Source organism: Chaetura pelagica, unplaced genomic scaffold (genome assembly GCF_000747805.2).
Source record: "Chaetura pelagica isolate M959 unplaced genomic scaffold, ChaPel_1.0 scaffold79, whole genome shotgun sequence".
NCBI classification, from domain to species: Eukaryota; Metazoa; Chordata; class Aves; order Apodiformes; family Apodidae; genus Chaetura; species Chaetura pelagica.
Window position 1 is genome coordinate 3,625,402 of NW_009969339.1, and position 18,396 is coordinate 3,643,797.

Here is an 18,396-nt window from a genome sequence, read left to right on the forward strand (position 1 = left end):
TTATTCCAATGGATGCAATGACTTTTCCTGGAATTGACAAGACCGATCACTCCATTTGAAGGTCCTCAAAGTGATTGGTCCACTTGGTATAAGGGAATCAAGTTGACACAGATATAAAACAGCCTTATTGATTTCAGTCTGGTTTGTTTTATAAAATAGGATGGAACTAGGAGGTTACTTGAGACCTTTACTCTGCTGCTAGATGCAATGAAAGGCAAATCAATCTATTCTCAAGTTTTAACTTTTTAAAAGAGCTAGTCTTTTAAAAAAACTGTTCCTTACCTGTATTGCAAACCAGATCAGTCTCTTAATTGTTCATTCACTGGTGATGAAGAAGAGGATCTCACCCAATCAGTGGCTTGCCTTGTCTTTCCTTCCCAGGAACAAAGTGGGTATAGATTTTCATCTTATCACCAAAGTGGTTAGTAGACCTCAGATGAATTCATTTTTGTAGACATTCCTGGTCAGTTGATGATATGTTCTTATCTTGCAATTTCAGTGCTGTAGCTCCCTGACCACTGCACACTTGATGTCAATAATAACAGCTGAGATGATTTGAATGCTGATTGTCTAAAAAATTGTCACAAGTTTTATTTTATGTATACTAATATGACCATAAGCATTTATAAAATTAGACACTTGAAAAGTGTTTGCAGGACTGAGCCCTGTTTCTTTGTGCTAAAAAGAGCAATCTAATTATTTTGCTGTTGTAATTTATTAGAGCAATACTATAGTAAAGACAAAGAATTACCTGATCAGTAGTAATGGATGAATGATTAAAACTCCTTGTGTTGGAAAATGTATTTTAATTTAGCAATGGAAAATATGTTTAACTAATTGATATTAATGGTGTTGTGATGGTCAGTGTCCTGATATAATGAAGTATTTAGAGGCATTGATTCAATTGTAAATACTGATCCCCGATTAAAAGTTGGGGTATAAAAGATGATGTTTCCTGTTTAGGCACTTAGGAAGTTACAGAAACTTCTAAAATGTCAGTCCTGTCAATGTCATCTATTTCTATACAGCAATCTCTGCTAACAGGATTTCTGCTTTCAAACTGTGGGAGTAATATGGTCAGTAAGGAAAATTACTGTTTCTGAATGGTTTCCCTAATTTGTATATGTCAATATTTCAAATAATATGTTGATCATGAGGACTCTGGTTGCCACTTTGAAAAAATGTGCTAATTACTCTGTTTTAAAATCTAGTGGGAGTTCCTCACAGCATATGTTTTTAAAGACTATAGCATACATCCTAGATGCATAGTTAAATAAACAATTCATACGTTAAATGTTGTGATTGAAAGTTTTAAATTTTAAGACTGAAATTAAATTAATCCATATATCAGCATATGTTGTAATCCTATAAACATTAGTCATGTGATTAAATCCATATAAATACTCCCTTTTAATTTGATTGACCTACTCAGATGAATTAAATTAATTATGCAGATAAGTGTTAATGGGAATTCTATAGGTGTTGGTCACCTTAAACTCTGTCGAAGTTGAAAGTGTTTGCAATTCTGAAAATTAAACCAGCTATTCAGTGCCTACACATGGATTTAGATGCCTGACTTTTAGCTGCCTTGTTTAAACATTTTTATTTAAGCTTTTTCTTACAGTTATGATAATATAGTTGTTTGAATGAATCATATGTATTACGTCTTTTATTATGGTAGAGAAAGATTAAATGTTTCTAACTCTAGGTTCTCTGACTTTTCTTAGTTTGTACTAATGTTATTTAAAATAGTCTCTTGTATGTAGCATTGTGGGCAATAGTTCTATTAAATTGTTTAAAATAGACTAAATGTAAATAATTTTTAATTATTTTTTTTCAAGAATAGTTTTTAATTTTTGGTACAGATGTAGGTGCAAGTTGTTTTATTTTGACAGAACTGCCACCTGAATCAACTAAGCTGCCATTTCAAGCACTTTTCTCATTGGAGTTACTGGATTTTGAGGTTGTTTTTAAATGAATTGCAAGATTCTTAAAAATTAAAATTTCTTGAGATACTTGTGATCTGTGCTTATCTGATGGGTGAGGGCATTGTAGTATTTAGCCATGGCAGGATCCTTACTTTGTTAAATATTTTCCCAAAAAATAAGCAACAAATGTTTTACTGCCTGCTGACAAATAGGTGAATGTTTGCGGAACTGGGAAGGAAATATTATAAGGGACAAATTCAGCAAAATTTGAGAAGGGGAAATACGTTGTCAGACTGGAATAGTCTGGGCATGGAAACAGTAAATTATGGAGAAGTGTAATGCAAAAAAACTGGTACTTCAAGAAGAGGAAAGTTCATTGCATGGTTGAGAGAGCAAAATCCATATTGCAGGAATGGAGGAGGTGCAAACTTTCACACAGCATTCATTATGAGAGGCAGGAACAAACACAAGGAAGTTATTTGGAGAAAAAAGAGTAAAAAGGCACAGCCAAACTTGGTTTTAAAGAAGGGAAAAAGAATATAACTTGTGTTAAAAGGAGTTGGTGAAGAGGTGGAAAAAGAGATACTTCTGGGAATGATGGAAATGAGAAATAAACTGAATGCTCTCGGTAAGATGTGGTTTAAGAGGAGTTTGAGTGGGGAAAGAAGTAAGACATTGATAAAGCTGTGAAACCTTGACATCAGGAAGAGAAAGGAGTAAACAGTCTATGATGTGGAAAGGGGTTTTATTCCTATGTGGAAGACTGAGAGGGGATGTCATTAATATAAAGAAAAAAAAGGCATATATATATATATATGAAGGGTGGGTGTCAAGAAGGAGGAGCCAATCTCTTTTCAGTCATGCCCTGTGATAGGACAAGGGGCAATGGATGCAAACTAGATCACAGGAAGTTCCACCATGAGGCAAAACTTCTTTACTGTAAGGGTTATGGAGCACTGGAGCAGACTGCCCAAAGAGGTTGTAGAGTCGTCTCCTTTGGACACTTCCAAGACCCATCTGGATGTGTTTCTGTGTGACCTACCCTAGATTCTGTGATGGTCCTGCTCTGGCATGGTGGTTGGACTCGATGGTCTTCAGAGGTCCCTTCCAACACCTAATATTCTGTGATTCTGTGATTTTAAAAACTTCCACAGTTTGCCAACTCTGGACCCGTTGTTATGAAGGCAAAAAGCTCTTACCACCAAGTTCTAGGGCAGTTTTGTTCCACAACATGACGGGATAATATGGGGAAAGGTGTGAAAGAGTTCTTGGACACTGGAGAATCTATTATCTAAGAGCTGTGCTACCTAAACCAATTTCTACCAATTTTATCACTAGTACAGTCAACCTCTCCATAGTATTCCACCAACTTGATTTTTCAAATGTATGCCACTATTAGTAAAGTACTTTGTGTATGTCTGTAAGAAATGTTACAAAAAATTCCAATAGAGACAAATTGTATGCTTTTTGTACTGCTCAAAGCATACAAACAAAAGGGACACCCTGAGCTGTTACTCTGTCTCTTGTTATCAAAGCAGCAATATTTTATAATCTTGCAGATAAAATGACCACTCTTGGTATTAAAATTCAAGTGTTTTCCTCCCCTCCACCTGCTAGAAGATTCTTTCACGCCTTCCTTTATAATTTCTAGCCTAATTAGGGTTAGGGCTTTTTCACATCTATTTGCTTTTGTGTCAGCCTGTAGCATTTTCTTTATTTGACTCTTGCTTGTAACGACTCATTCACCTCCTATAAGTTGGACTATTTTCATTCTGCTGATGAGTTACACCAGCCAGGAGCTCCAGTAGCTTTGCTTTTATGAGTTACTGTTAGTCACCTGATGCTGAGTAACTGTTGGAGTGCTCGTGCTTGGCCATTCTTACTGTCTACTATTTTTTTGTTGTTATTCTTTCTTTTCAGCCCTCTACTTCAGAAATATATCTAGGTCAATAGGAGTCGGGGAGGTTATTTGAAAGGTTTATCGTTTGCCATTCTGAAGGATTTCTGACCATCTCAATTATTGTATGAACATGCGTGAAAGGGGATAATTTCATTTGTTAAACTATGACTAAATGCAGCTTTAAAATTTGGAGTCAAAAGCATTTCATACCATAGGTGTTTTATTTTCTTTTTCTTTGTAATGCTTTGAAATGATCTTTACATTCTAGTGAGTTACTGAAGGACTCCAGTTTATTTTTAGAGTGGTTATACGACCAGGATAGTTCCTCAGCTTTATTATGCTGTTTGATATATAGGGAAGGAATCTTCTTCTAATGTATTTAGATCTGTATTTTGAGTTTCATAGCATCACTGTACATCTTGCCTTACTCTCTGATGTTTAAATTTGGAATGTCCTCTCCCACTCCTGTGTTTAATACATTAATTTCACTGAGGCTTTTAGAATGCTGTTGAGAAACTGGCAAGCAGCAAATCATTTCACTTCTTTTTATTATTTGCCTACTAAATGAGACTTTTCTCATACAAAGATTAAAACATCATGAGGATTAAAGCTTTACTAATGCAGAATAGTTTGCAGAATCAGGAGTCAAAATAAGATCTGTCATCTTTTTAGTGAATTTGCTGTTTGTCTTCTCTTCTGAGCATCATGAAGAGCTCTTAAGTCCACCAGTAACCCAGGATGCACACACCAGGATACAGCAGTATAAGCACTCATTTGAAATTCTTCATTATTATAGTAATGGCAAAATTGCTGTTGGAAGGGGGATATTCTCTTCAGAGGTGCAGAAAATGGCAATAGAATATGGTAATTGAATTATCACCTACTTTAAGAAAAAGTAAGACACTGTTCAAAAACACTACCCAAGGTACTGGAAGTGATGGGGAGTCTCTTAGTAAGATTTTTCTTTTCTTTTTGGGTAGGTTTTCTGTTATACAATGCATTGTTTTAATGGTGTTCTCTAATCCATTCCTAATCAAGTCAGGCTGTTGTTCAGTTATCTTGTGGATTATCATTTTCCCAGATGTACTCAAAGTCAAAAAATCAGCTTTCTGGATATGAAGCTGGGCAGAAAGAAGTGCAGAAGTGGGCTTTGTCATTGCAGCCTCATTCTGATCATCATAAAGGAAAGTTTCTGTTAAAATCAATGGTAATTTGATCATCCTGCATGCTGTGCATGGAAGCACTAGGGAATCTAGTATTAACAAAACATGAATAATTCACAACTGAAGCTAAGAACCAACATGTTTAGTAAATACACAAGATTGCCACATATTGCTGGCTACCCAAGAGCAGCACTGGACCCCTTAATCATTCAGCATTGGCATGGCTGGATGGGCTATTCTTTCTCTGCATCTAAAAACTGAATTTGATTTCAAGTGTTGCTAGTTGTTTGTTTAATATGTAGGCTCATTCATTGTATGGTCTATTTATGCTTTTATTTCTCAACTCAAACTATACTTTAAATTTGCTTCTTCCTTTACCTAGCATTCTTCAACTTGCTCTTTTGGGAGATTGTTTCCTCTACAAGAGTTGCTAGAAGTCTTGAAAGGCCAAGGAAATGCTTTCCTTGAATATTTTTAAATCTGCTTTGTGCAAGTGAAATGAGGTGCTGAATTAATTATATGGTAGACATCTTTGAGGCTACTGAACACTTCCCTGAGAATTAATATCTTCAGGTTCTCAGATTTACATTCTCAGTTTGACTATGAACAGGGTCTAAAAAGCATTTTGTCTGCTTACTGTTTTTTTTCTGTAATCTCCTGGTTTTGCTTAATGAAGTTGTTGCCATGTCCTGTCTACAGTAAAGCAACATTTTAATAAAATTGACATTCTAAATGGTTTTCAAAAAATTAGGAGCAATACTACTTGTTTTATTCTTGGGAAGCAATCATCCATTAGGTACTTTCCTATGAATCCTCATGCTATGGTTAGCTTTAGATTATTCAAAGTCCTTTTTTTCCTGTTTGTTTTTGAAGCAGGTGCTTTCTCTGTGCTGATGCAACCAATTATTTTATTCTCTTATAGGTTCCAAGATTCTGGAGTACCGTTAGGACATGCTTCATCTCAACTGTTTTCTGACTGAACCAACTTTTACTCGTTACATAAGAATAGGAAAATTTAGACATGTCTGATTAATTCTAGTTCTAGGGAGATGAATGGTAGCTTTCACTTAAAATAGAAGAGTATCTCTGGAGTTTGCAGCATTTCCAAAACAGAAGTTAGCTTGTAAGCTGACATCAGCTCAGGCACCAAGATCATCTGAATTTGTGGACAAAGGCATAGATGACTTTGGGATGTAAGCAAGCTCAGCGTTTATCTAATACATGGAGATGGGCTGGTAACTCCCCTCTGATTCATTTAGACTCTTTATGGTTTGAGATTTCCATTGCTCCTTCTTTAGAGCCAATCCATTAAAGCTACTAAGTGCTCTGGAACCGTAAGTCTGCTGCATATGGATGGAAACTGTTGTCCCCCCCTCTGTAACGAGAGACATCCAGGCCTTTGGAAAACACTGCCACAAATCCTGCATGTCATTTGTGCAAAATGAAAGATCTAAAATGCTGCAAATTCAGATACAAAAAGACACTCCCATTTCCAGCTGGCCTTCATTCTATTCCCATATTAGAAAGATGATTCATTTGTAGACACTTCTTTAAAGCACTGTAAGGTCACCAAACCAAAGAGCATGAAACCCATTTCTGTTAGATACCATGTCTGGTTATGTGCTCTGTGCAGGAGATCAACAGGAGCTAAGAATGACTACTCCCACCCCTTAGAGAGAACCAAATCCCTTGCTTTGAGCAAAGCCTTGCTATATATTCTTGGCACTATATAGGATTGGCACTGTGCTGAATATGCAGCACTGGCTGTGTGGGGTTCCTCAGACAGCTCTATAGCTGGAAGAGCTGGCACTGAGACACCCACTGTGTTGCTGGTACATCATAAGACTTTGCTGAAAGCTGGGAGCTCCTTTAACCCCTCCAAGGATTCTTAGTGAGCTACCCCCTCTCTGCTCCACGGGCCTTCAGTCTGCCCCATGCAAGGTGTCTCAACCATCTGCTTAGGTTCTCGTTTACCTTATTAACTTCATAGCAGTGGGAACTTGCAGATACCTCTGCAATCCATGTTCCCTGTGTTTTCATGTCTTACTAGAGATGTAGGAAGATGCAGAAATATCCACAAGTTCAAGGAAGTCCAGTTCTGCTATTTGCTACAAAAATTACATTTTAAACATTTATTAAGACCTGTAAATATTTTAGCATCCTTCCGACTTGAGATTATTGCATTACATAAATGTTTAATAGGTACAGAAGCTGCACTTATAGCCATGATTAATGCATACATACCTCTGGCATATGTATAGTTTTCAGACTGGCACTAAGAGAAACAAACCTGACCATTCCTAGCACTCATTACAAGAAGCAGGAAAATGCCCCGTTACCATAGGAAGCCTCTCACCACATGTATTCCTGAGACAACACTAGTAACTCTTCACCTTTCTAAGTGTTGATTCTCATTCAACTCTAACAACATTGCACTCAGTTTTCTTTCTCATGGAATGGAGGTGTTTGGTGTAACTCATTTTTAGTTACCTGTTTTTTTTCAGAGGCACAGCATACCTGCAGATATTCTGCTACCTCAGCTGTATTATGGTTGTGCTTAACCCTCACATGTTGCCATGGTCAAGTTTCCTGCTAGAAAAGGACCAAGTCTTGTAATCGATTTAATCTTGCTCTTAACTACAGAGAATTCTCCTGCTACATACAAGAAATGATTTTTTCCCCCCATTTTTCCTATTTTCAGGAGGGTATCACTCACAGCCCCGTGGACGAGGTGAGATCTATGAATTCTCTGCATGCTCTGAGGGTAGCTGTCTCCTCTTTGCAGCAGCCTCTGAAAGCCCCTTAATAATCTGGAGTCCCTTTTCCAACATGAGCCCTCAGGATCAGGAGTAGGAGGGTGGTGGTATCAGGTGTAGCTGTGCAAGTTCAGTAACTTGCCCGGTTTGCCCGTGGAATTAGGAGGGGGTATGTGTGCTTCCTTCTCGGGGCTACAGGGGGTTACCAATGGCCATAGAGAAAAGCTAGCTTTATTATAGCCCTGGCACCAACTGAATTCCTCTCCTGAAACTGGAAATATGACCTGAAATCTTCAGTCAACAACCCACACCAAATTTAATTGGCTTCATACAAAATTTTCAAGTTCAGGTCCAAAACCACAGGGAGTCACAATTTCTCTGCCTGGCAAACTGATGGTCACTTGATAGAAATGAACTGCTGTTAGTGACAGGGAGGTAGGATGCCCAGGTTTAAGATGCTTCTCTGCTGTCTTAACAGCCTCTAAGATAGAGGGAAGAAGCATCTGGCAGAGCAGCATGCAGCAGAGCTCTGTTCATGTCTATCATGACATATTTCCAGATCACATCAATAAGATCTCTGCTGCAGAAGGAAACCATTAGCTATCACCATCATCTCTTCAGCTGATTATCCCGAGGCTTTTTATTTGATCAAAGAAAAAATGTTATTTTACTTTGAAGCTGGAGAACACCTAGTTGAATAAGTACACTGAAATGTCCTGCTAGAGGGAAAGCTAGCATCTCTGTGGCCAGCTGGAAATATCTGCACGCCTCAAAAGTCACTTTGCGTGGTCATTTAGTAACTAAAGAGGAGTTAACCGTAACATCTACCACAGGGACAGCACCTGGCAGCAAAAAGCTAACTGCAGCCTCATCCTGTCTTAAGGTGTGGAGGGCACATTGTTCTTAAGGGCTTTAGTGGGAGCCTGTGCCATTCAAAACCAAGCCCAAAATCTCTGAAACTTGAAACTAGTTAATTATTTTGGAAGCTTTCAGTCAAATGTTTTCCATCTGACATCTTTACATTTGTGAAAAATGCAACTGGAATCCAGACACTAAAAACTAAGTGCAAATTCCTTACTTAGCAACTGGGATGGAGCCTATGGACACTCCTCCGGCTGCATTTCCCAGCATGGAAATACTTGTTCACATTATATGTGAGTTATTAATAGTTTTTAATTAGCTTCCAATAGCTCAGGCAAATATTCACCATGTAACCTCAAACCTGCTATAATAAGCAAAGCAAGATTACTCACCTCACTGTGTTCTTAAATGCTTTCCCTAATTTAATTATCAATATCTTGACTCAATGATCTTAAAGGTCTTTTCCAACCTAAATGATTCTGGGAGACTTCCCAAACTGAGACTTTCCAACTTAAATTTCCTCCCATCTTACAATCTTTTTTGGTAGTTACACAGATTTAATTTCTCACCTGAATTGCACTTGGCTGTTCCCCCTTCAAATCCTTGCACCACTGACTTTAACTTTCGTAACAAAAAATATTGTGGATTTAATTTTTGAAATTTTCCTAAGTGGCAAAGGGAAGCTAAAAGCATCTGCTGTAGGAATCATAAATACTGCCTGTAAAACTGAACTGCACACACAGAAATATTATTTTTATTATAAAATAGCACAGCTGAATTGTTATGTCTTTTCATATAACTGCAGGCAAATCTCTTAATAAAGTACACATAGCTATAATTCCAGGCAGGAAAATATTTTGTTTTTCTTGAATTAGCATCTCAGCATTTACTTGGCCACCTCCACAAGCAGAACTTGCCTCTCCATGGCATGACTGGTTGCTCTCATTTGACCTTCTTTCCACACCCATCTCTTTCCAGTTCACAAAAATGGTAAAAAATATGCAGTAGTTGATTGCATAAATGGAATAAACAATTATTTAAAAATCCCCAAACAACCAAAGCCTCTACTTTCAACATAAAATGGAACCTGGTTTAGCTTGAATAGTTGTCTGCTAAGACAAATCTGGCTGCCCAGAGATATTGTGGGGGCTCCATCCCTGGAAGTCTTCAAGGCCAGGTTGGATGGGGCACTGAGCAACCTGGTCTAGTGGGAGGTGTCCCTGACCATGCAGGGGGGTTGGAACTAGATGATCTTTAAGGTCCCTTCCAACCCAAACCATTCTATGATTCTATGAAATGGAGCCTGAGAAAGGCCTCAGTAATGCCCAAATCCAGTCTCTGCAGAGGCTTTTACAAAAACTTGAGGCCTTTTGTGGGTTGCAGGTTTTGACTTAATATAGGGCTGCAAATACCTGTTGACAGCATGGAGAGCTCTTGATGGCCAAAAAGTCGTGAATTGCCACAGTATAATTCTAGTTTTTAGAATAAACTGAAGCCTAATGGCTTAGCTGTTATTAAACAGCTGTATGCTACCCTGACAGCTTTATGTATTAGTAAAAAAATAGAAATGAAGGCATAAACTTTTGGATTGATTTTTCTCTTACTGAGGAAAAACAGCTTTGCTGGTTATTTGTTTCTTAATTAAAAGCTCTGACCGAAATAAGCTTTTCAAACTCACATAATTTTACTTTAAATGCTGTCTTATTTTCCAAAATACGCTATTTGTGGTATACTGATAGGACGTATATTGCTAACCACCTAGAGAAATGTTATGCCAAGTCTGCATTTACTCAAAACATGGAGACAGAGTAGAATTTCAATGTCAAAGTCAATACCATTTAAAAAAATATCAGCAAAATATATTTTTAACAGCTTATCAATGAATTACAATATTTTCTGCGTTCTTCATCCGTAAGTAAGTCACTGGTTTCAGTTCTAAATGCCCCTGGCTTGGCCAACAGAAGCCATACAATGACAGTGAGCCAAGTCTCACAGGAGATCTGAGCACCTCAGTAGATTGACATTTCCAGTAGGGAGGGAAAAGGTCTCCTGGTCATCATTTCAATAGGGAATATAAAGTTGACTTTTTCTTTCTTTTAACAGATTTCTTTAAAACATGCAAACAAACAAAAACTTGATTTGCATACAATCTGGAGAGCTGGCTTTCAGATATCTTGTCCTAATTTTTCAAAATGTTCAACCTTTGGTGAAGTTGTAAGTGCATCTGGAAAAGCAAGATATTTTTGTGTGACATCAGGAGTCTTGGAGGTGATGATGTCTAACACAGCTAGCCAGAAAAGCACAGCACTGCTGCATCAGGAAGCATATGCTCTGGTTTTCTGCTCGGCTGCAGTTTAATTTTTCTTCTCTCTTCCTTCCAGTTTCTCAGATTTATTTAGAGCATTGGCTTTGGGGGCTGTTTTAGTAATTATAGTAGAATTAAATGAAATGTGCTTTCATCTGAACAAAGGTTGGGAAGTGCTGGCAGAGCTCATGCCCTCACAGAGAGTGTTGCAACCACGGGGACAGACTTCAAACTTTGCATCCCTTCCCCTGGGCTTATTTGGGTGATATTGTCATTTGCCCAGGAGAGAGGACACCTCAGCTGTGCAGGATGCTGATGCTACCTTGTGTCCCCCAGTGCTCTGCACTCATCTCCCCAGTGCCCAAGGTGCCACGGTCCTGCTGCCAGCAGCTCCCCTGTGGTACAGCAGCAGCGGGTGGGCTGCACTGCAGAGGAGCTGCAGGACAGAAACTATGATGAGTGCCAATGGGAAGGGATTTTGTAAAAATTTTAATTATTTAATGGAAAAATTGAGGCTTGCCAGAAAGACAACTGGAGCAAATCCAATTTTGTCAGTCCCTGTGGCAGTGGTGGGGATTAGGCTCTTCTCTGCTATCTTAAAAGCAAGGAAGAAATCCACCCAAAAGCTGTGTGCCCAAGGGCTGTGTGGAGAGGCTGTTTCTTACCCCAACACCAGAACTTTCTTGTTTTATGTGTATGTGATACCAACTCCCTAAAGACCCCCACAGATCACCCCCTCCATGGTTGAGTTTGGCAGCTGCTTGTCCTTTCTTGCCTGGCCTGTCCCCTGGCATGTCCTGATCCACTTGCCCCCATGGAGCCAGAGGATTTCTGCCCCTCATTTCTGTGTCACACTTCATCTTTGTCAATGCAGATGGTACTGACGGACTCTCTCAGGGCAGTGTAGGGCTTGCTGAGACCCGTGCACTGCCAGAACAGGATCTCTTTGTTTTGAAGCATATATAATCCTTGCCCAGCCACACTGCTGAGGGAAGCAGAGCAACCAGCACCGTGGCTGGAACCAGGCTGGTCGCTCAGTTTGAGCAAGTCCTTCTGAATTACCTTCCTCTCTGAATGAGATTGTAGAGAAAACAAATCACTGATGTTTTGAAATTTGGAGGTTTTTGTCTTAATACTGCACAGCCAGGCTGTGATTTCAGGAAGCTGTGCTGCAGCTCTGCCTGTTCATTAGGGAGTGCAGGTAGCCGGGCGTTTGAGGTGGGACTGGCTTGGGCTCTGAAGATAGCAAGTGCCCCACTATGTGCTATGACACTACTCAGCAGATTTCCTGTTTTCCATTTGTCTCTGCTCTCACTGTGAATAATGTTTGCCTTGTGAGGAGTGGGACTGGCAGATTAAATGGTCAGTTTACCACTGGCAGTGCTGCATCTGGAATACGGCATCCAGTTTTAGGGCCCTCTCCAATTCAAGAAGGATGTTGAGATACTGGAGAAGTTACAGTAATGGACCACAAAGATGTTCAGTGACCTACAGCATCTAACTGAAAAGGACACTTTGAGGCATCTGGCCTTATTTATTCTGGTGACAACAGGACTAACTGGGAATCTAACAGCAGTCTACAACTACTTGAAGAGAACTTAGGGAGTGAATCCTAACTCTTCCTCCAGTAGTGACAGATGATGGACACATGTTGAAGGCTAGGAATCTCATAGGGCCACTAGGAAAAAACATCTCTGCTGGTCGCTCAGAATTGATCTCAGCACTCCATCCTCAGAGACGTTGAAGCCTTTGTTTGCCAAAACCACAGTCAACCTAGTCTTGGTGACCTTCAGCAGTAGGGTAGCCCAGCTAACCTCATGGGTTCCTCCAACAACATGGTCACAATGGTGAGTAGTTATGTTCTAACTATATATTTCTCCTAAGTGTAATTTTTGGTGCTGATTTCCTCACCCAAGTTTGTCTTCAAAGGCCAGCTTTTTGGCCTCAGTGAAACCCATAAATGAGACCATCCAGGTCTGGGGACCACTGGAAATGTTTAACTCAAAGCTAGCTTTAGCAAATTCACATGAAGGTGGGCAACCACACAGGCTACAGCTCCTCAGATAACTGGAGTTTATGTCATTTGACTGACTCTAAAACACTCTTGCTTGAGGTGGGATGACATTTCTGGGCATGCAACAGGTCTCAAATTGACAGCCTTCATTCTTGATGGATGGGAGCTTGAGAAGGAAGAGGGAGCAAGAAGGATGTTATCAGATGACTTTAGCTTTCCTGCTTCATAGCAGTAGATAATTTTGAGCCTTCTGCTTGTCCTTCCACAATAACCCTTGTGAGAAAGCCAAGCTATGCAGACAAAAAAATTCCCACCCTCAGCCCTGAATGCATGAACCAGAAATAAGCACACAGAGAGGATCTTTCTTTCTTCAATTTAATTGAAGTTAATTAGAAAAATAATCAGGCTTGAATGGCTTTTTAAGGAAAGATTCATGAGCAGTTCACACTTGTGTTGGCAATGTATAATTTAGCTTTTTCTTTATTAACAGTATATTTAAGTATGAGGAGATACTTCTCTACAACAAGCCTTCTACTGCATACAAATAGGTTAAAAAAAAAAATCCAACCCCACATCGATGTTAAATTATTCGTACACATTGTATTGTGCATGCATGTAAGAAAATAACACTCTCTGTAACAAGAGTAATAGTAAGGACAGTCCCTTTTTGTACCTGAAAAGTGCAGCAGACTACAGTGAAACCCTAAAACATCTGGGGTCAACTTACTTCTAAAAGCACTTCTGCTCATGGATTAGTTATTTCACTTGTCTTACGCAGCGCATGGTTCAGGCAGTTTGCACGTTTCTGTGATAATGGACGTGATTTATGAAGAGGCTGAAGCATGGATTAAGTCAGGCTTGGGGGGCCTTCCCCCTGCCCAGGAGTCACCACCATGTTCAGATGGGTTAAATCCAGGGGGGAATGAGTCCCAGCTGTGGATATTGCACTGGGTGAGGAGCCGCGGGTGCTGCTGGGCTCAGTGCTGGTCCTGCCAAACACCAGGGAGGCACCAGCTGCTCAGAGGCCAGGGATCACCACTCCTTGAGCCCAGTGGTTTTGAGGAGGCTGGGGGCAGCAAGGGGGAATTGAGACCTTCTCTGTTGGGTCCTATCTGTGCTCACCACTGCTCAACCATCCCTCTAAAACAGCAGCTCCTTGGGTGGTCCTTGTGGCCCCACAGGCACATCTGTAGTTTGAATGTTGCTGCGGCTGCAGTTCTGCCTGTTTGTCTCCTGGGACCAGCTGTGGCCATGGCAGACATGGAACCTGGGAGGGAGTTAGGGCTCAAGAGCAGACCAGACCCTCCATTCCTCTGGCTGGGAAACCCAGTGAAGGGATGGGGAAAAACCAACCCATCTCCCCAGCTGCCCCCACACAGGAGGTGGTGGCCACCAGCTCACTGAGATGAGAAGGAACAACCCTGAACACCCTCCTGTGTGGGGACAGTGAAAAGAGATTTATTTTATTTTATTTTGGCTCAGTCAAACAATGCACCCAGCAGACAAAAGAATAAAAATAAAATAAAATAAAATAAAATAAAATAAAATAAAATAAAATAAAATAAAATAGCTATTCCTTAACATTTGTGGTCCTCCTCTGACCTGGTGAGGGCTTCGTGCTCACCATGCAGGACACCATCATACCCAACATGTCAGCTGTTCATTTTAAACACAAATCTACAGCCTGACCACAGCATCCAAAATAGATATAACACACTAAATGGGCAGGTTATAGTAGTTTGGGATAAAGGTTTGTAGAAAGCAAGTGACTTTTAAGTAACTGCTTAAGGCCACATAAAAGCCATGCTCAGCATCGAGGAGGCAGAATTTGGGTAATTAAACCCAAAGCTGCTGCTAAAAATTCCAGCAAGAGTAGCACTCACCCCTCAGATCTCCTGAACATGTTTTTCACCTAAAGCTTTTTATCATAGCTGTCAAATAGGTTTTTTGTGTCTCCAAAGCTGTGTAACTTAAGAGTACCTCAAAACAGATAAAAATATAGAGAGGACAGAAAAGTACAAAATGATAAGGGGGAAGCACATCCAATTTTTAGAATATTTACTTTCTGAGGCAACTTTTTTCTTAAATGAAAGAACTCACATCACAATCTGTTGGAGAGATTAACAGCTAACTGAAGAGATAATTGGATCAAAATATGAGCACCATTGGACACAAGACCAAACAAGCACACAAATAGCTTGTAGGGAATACTGGAGGAGGAGAGGGGAAAACTACCCTCAGGCAGGTTAATTTCTTTTTCACAAACATGTAATCATTGAACTACAAACAAAAGAAAGTCAGGGCACACTGTGATAGGCACTTGCAACAGCTCTGCAGCCTCTAAATGAGACAAAACTGCTTCCAAGTGAAACACCAGCCAGTGATCAGCAACCGCTCCGAAGTTCAGAGCTGTCAGGAGCAGACACCAGCTCCTCACCAGCCACTGGGTCAGCACTCTGGCTAATAACTAGGACCCCAGTTATAAAAACTGTGGCTGTTCCAGAATGGATGAGAGATTTATTTGTAGGGAATGATAAAAAAATAATGACCTGAATCCTGCCTAAGACTAAATCCAATTGTGAAAAGACTTCAGCTGCTGTTTGTTATGTTAATTTGTTCTTTGCTGAAATTTATTCAGTGACTTATTTTTATAAAATAAGACAGAATTTATTTTTCTTCTTTAACCACATTATGTGTCCTGGAGACTAATGCAATTCAGTGGGTATTGTCAGCTACTGTATAATAAGACATTTTCAGGATCTGGCTCTGATACTGTTAAAACAGCTCTTCCTCCAGCTGGGTTTATTTAAATCCTCATAAATTTTTTGAAATGTTGGGTTTGATGGTAAGATTGATACACAGGCAAGTCAAAACCCCATTTTAACAATCATTCAATGTTACAACGGGCTCCAAAAGTGCCTCAACTTCAGCCTCTGCCTCCTGCCCATCAGCTGGCTGTCGGCACTGCTGGTCCAGGACGGGACAGCTCAGGGTGGCTACAGACCACTCCCAGGGCAGGAGCCTGTCTTGGCAGTACCCCTCACCCACACCTCCAACATCTGGAGAAGCTTTTACTTCGGCCCACTGAGCTTGCTGATAGATCCACACTGAAATCTTACTTTTTTTGTTATTTATTTGCTACTAATAGATCCCTACTTGCTTGCCCTAAGCAATCGCTTGCTGTGCTACGCCAGGTTGTACACCTGCTAACCCAAGAAGCTGTTACACGCAAAATAACCGCTACTCAGACGTTCACCTTAAATACAACGGTTGTGGTCTCACACTAGAGCTGACTTACATTAAATACTAACCCACTGATAATTAAAAACAACCCTGTCAATTGTATTTAGGCATCAATGAAAAAAAAATAAAAATCCTTCCCCTTAGGAAAAAGTCACAAAACTGGCATGTAGGAAGATGAGAGACCTTTTATTGCCTTGCGTGCTTCGATATCAACACCAAGATGATTTACTGACTTCTTGAATTACATCCGTTATAGCAATGTATTTTGACTGGTGTTTTATGAGCCAATTTTGGTTGCCCATCTTATGAACAATCAGGGAGGCACAACTTGCAGAGGATGGAGCTCCTCCTACTCCCATCCTACATATGAACTAAGCCAATGCCAATCGCTTTAGGCATTCAAAAGTCTCTACAGTCACTTTCTAAATGCTGATTTTTTCTGCATTGAATGCACAAATCTGCATTCATCTGGGCTGGCAGGCTTTAAGAGACAATAGGACTGGTCATATTCTTGATAAAATCATTAAGCCCAGATTTATAAAAAGTTCATGGTTTCTCTTCCCAAGGAATACATTCACATTTCTTTCATTCATGGGTCTTAGATACCATGAATCTATAAAAATCTGTTTTACTTTTCCCTTTCAGGGGTAGAAAGATAGATTATTATTTTTTTTAAGTCTGCTTAAGTGCAATATCATTTTCTGAAGAAATTATTTCCTCTTCTCAAAGCATGGAAAGAACCTTATCAAGAACCATTTCTGTATTTACCTGCATCAACAGCTAATGGAAAAGTATTATTACTCAGATACAAGCTCAACTGAGGAAAGCTTAAAACCAGACTCCTTTTGTCCAAATGTCATCTTATCTCTGCTGCTGAAGTGACACCTACCAAGAGACCATGTTTTAAATAAGTATAAATAACATTAATTAGAATTGGAGGAATGCAAGATCAATTAAATTCATCAGAACACAACTTTTTTTTTTAACAGTGTAGCAATATTATTAATTTCTACAGCTAGTTCATCACAATCCTGTTACCCTGCAAAGAGAGCTGTCCTTTCTTACAGTTGATTTAAATAATTTTGATTGTGCTGCTCGCAGCATCATTCAAAAAAAGAAAATATTAATTTACAAAATAACCCATTTTCCATAATTATTATGACAAATAAAAATCTTAAATAAAACAGGCTTTCTCTCCCCTCTCTCCCCCCTAACCCCTCCCTCATTCCAATTTCAGGTAGCTTGGCACTGAGTAATTGAACATTAAAAAATCAAGTTTGTAGACTTCATACAGCTGCATTTGGTGCTCGGAGCTGATGTTCTGGAAGAACTCTGTGGTCATTTCATCAGTAGTTCTTGTAGACTTTGCATAGGTGGGGAACTTCAGGTAGTTGCCTACTCCTGCCAGCTGGAGAATGTAATTCGAATCCTCTTCGAGCGTTTCGTATTTTCCTACAAGGTCGTAGTGGATGTGGCAAGGGTGGCAGAGGGAGTACACAGTCTGCCAGTGCTCGTTGAAGGGCTCTTCTCTTTGGGTGTGCGGGTCGATGAGATACGCCACAAACTCTTCAAATTTCACATCATCGCCTTTACGCAGAGCTTCCTGGGTTGCGTTTTTCCTCTGGCGCCTCACGATCTTGGTGCCGTATCGCTTGTGGAAGGAAGTGTTGTACTTCTGGGTGAACTTGTTCCTGTAGGCTGACACCAGTCTCTCAAAAGGCTCACGGACAAAGAGGAACTTCATGTAGTTTTTCAAGCGGTGGTTGATCTCTGGGATGCTGTACTGGTTGAGGGTCTTCAGGTTCGAAGACACGTGGGCTTCATTGGCTGGGATTTCCATTGGATCGCTGTACTTGCCTCTTCCTGTCAAAACCATCATGACTCTCTTCCAGTTTGTGCAGGCCACTTTGGGGACATAGCAATAGATCATTTCATGATCTTCATCCACAACCAGGTGTTTGAGATCGTTGGGTGTCAGCACACGGCGCTTCCTGCTGGAGACACTGTTTGCTCGGCATGTGTCTGTGACTTGGTCTCGTCTAATCTGATGAAGAATTGCTGTGTTGGACAACTGCAAAGAAAGTACAGGTACCAGTGAGTCATGCAACTGGGAAACTCTTACTGCCTCTTTGCTTATTGCACAAATTCATAGAGAAGCAGATTACTGCCTGTATAGAACAGTTCATTTTGTGGCTAAGTAAAATTCTTCCTATGCTAGAAGATAAA

The 18,396-nt window shown here is 40.0% G+C and overlaps 1 protein-coding gene across 1 annotated transcript in view; it reads right to left on the bottom strand.

Moving 5' to 3' along the window:
* Nucleotides 1-16,790: 16,790 nt before the first annotated feature.
* The window catches only part of CHST11 (carbohydrate (chondroitin 4) sulfotransferase 11), a 104,001-nt gene continuing 102,395 nt past the window's right edge, over nucleotides 16,791-18,396 (bottom strand). Inside the window, exon 3 of the mRNA XM_010005862.1 lies at nucleotides 16,791-18,241. Within this exon, the coding sequence (XP_010004164.1) occupies nucleotides 17,393-18,241 (849 nt within the window). The 3' untranslated portion in view covers nucleotides 16,791-17,392. The remainder of the gene's footprint in view (nucleotides 18,242-18,396) is intronic.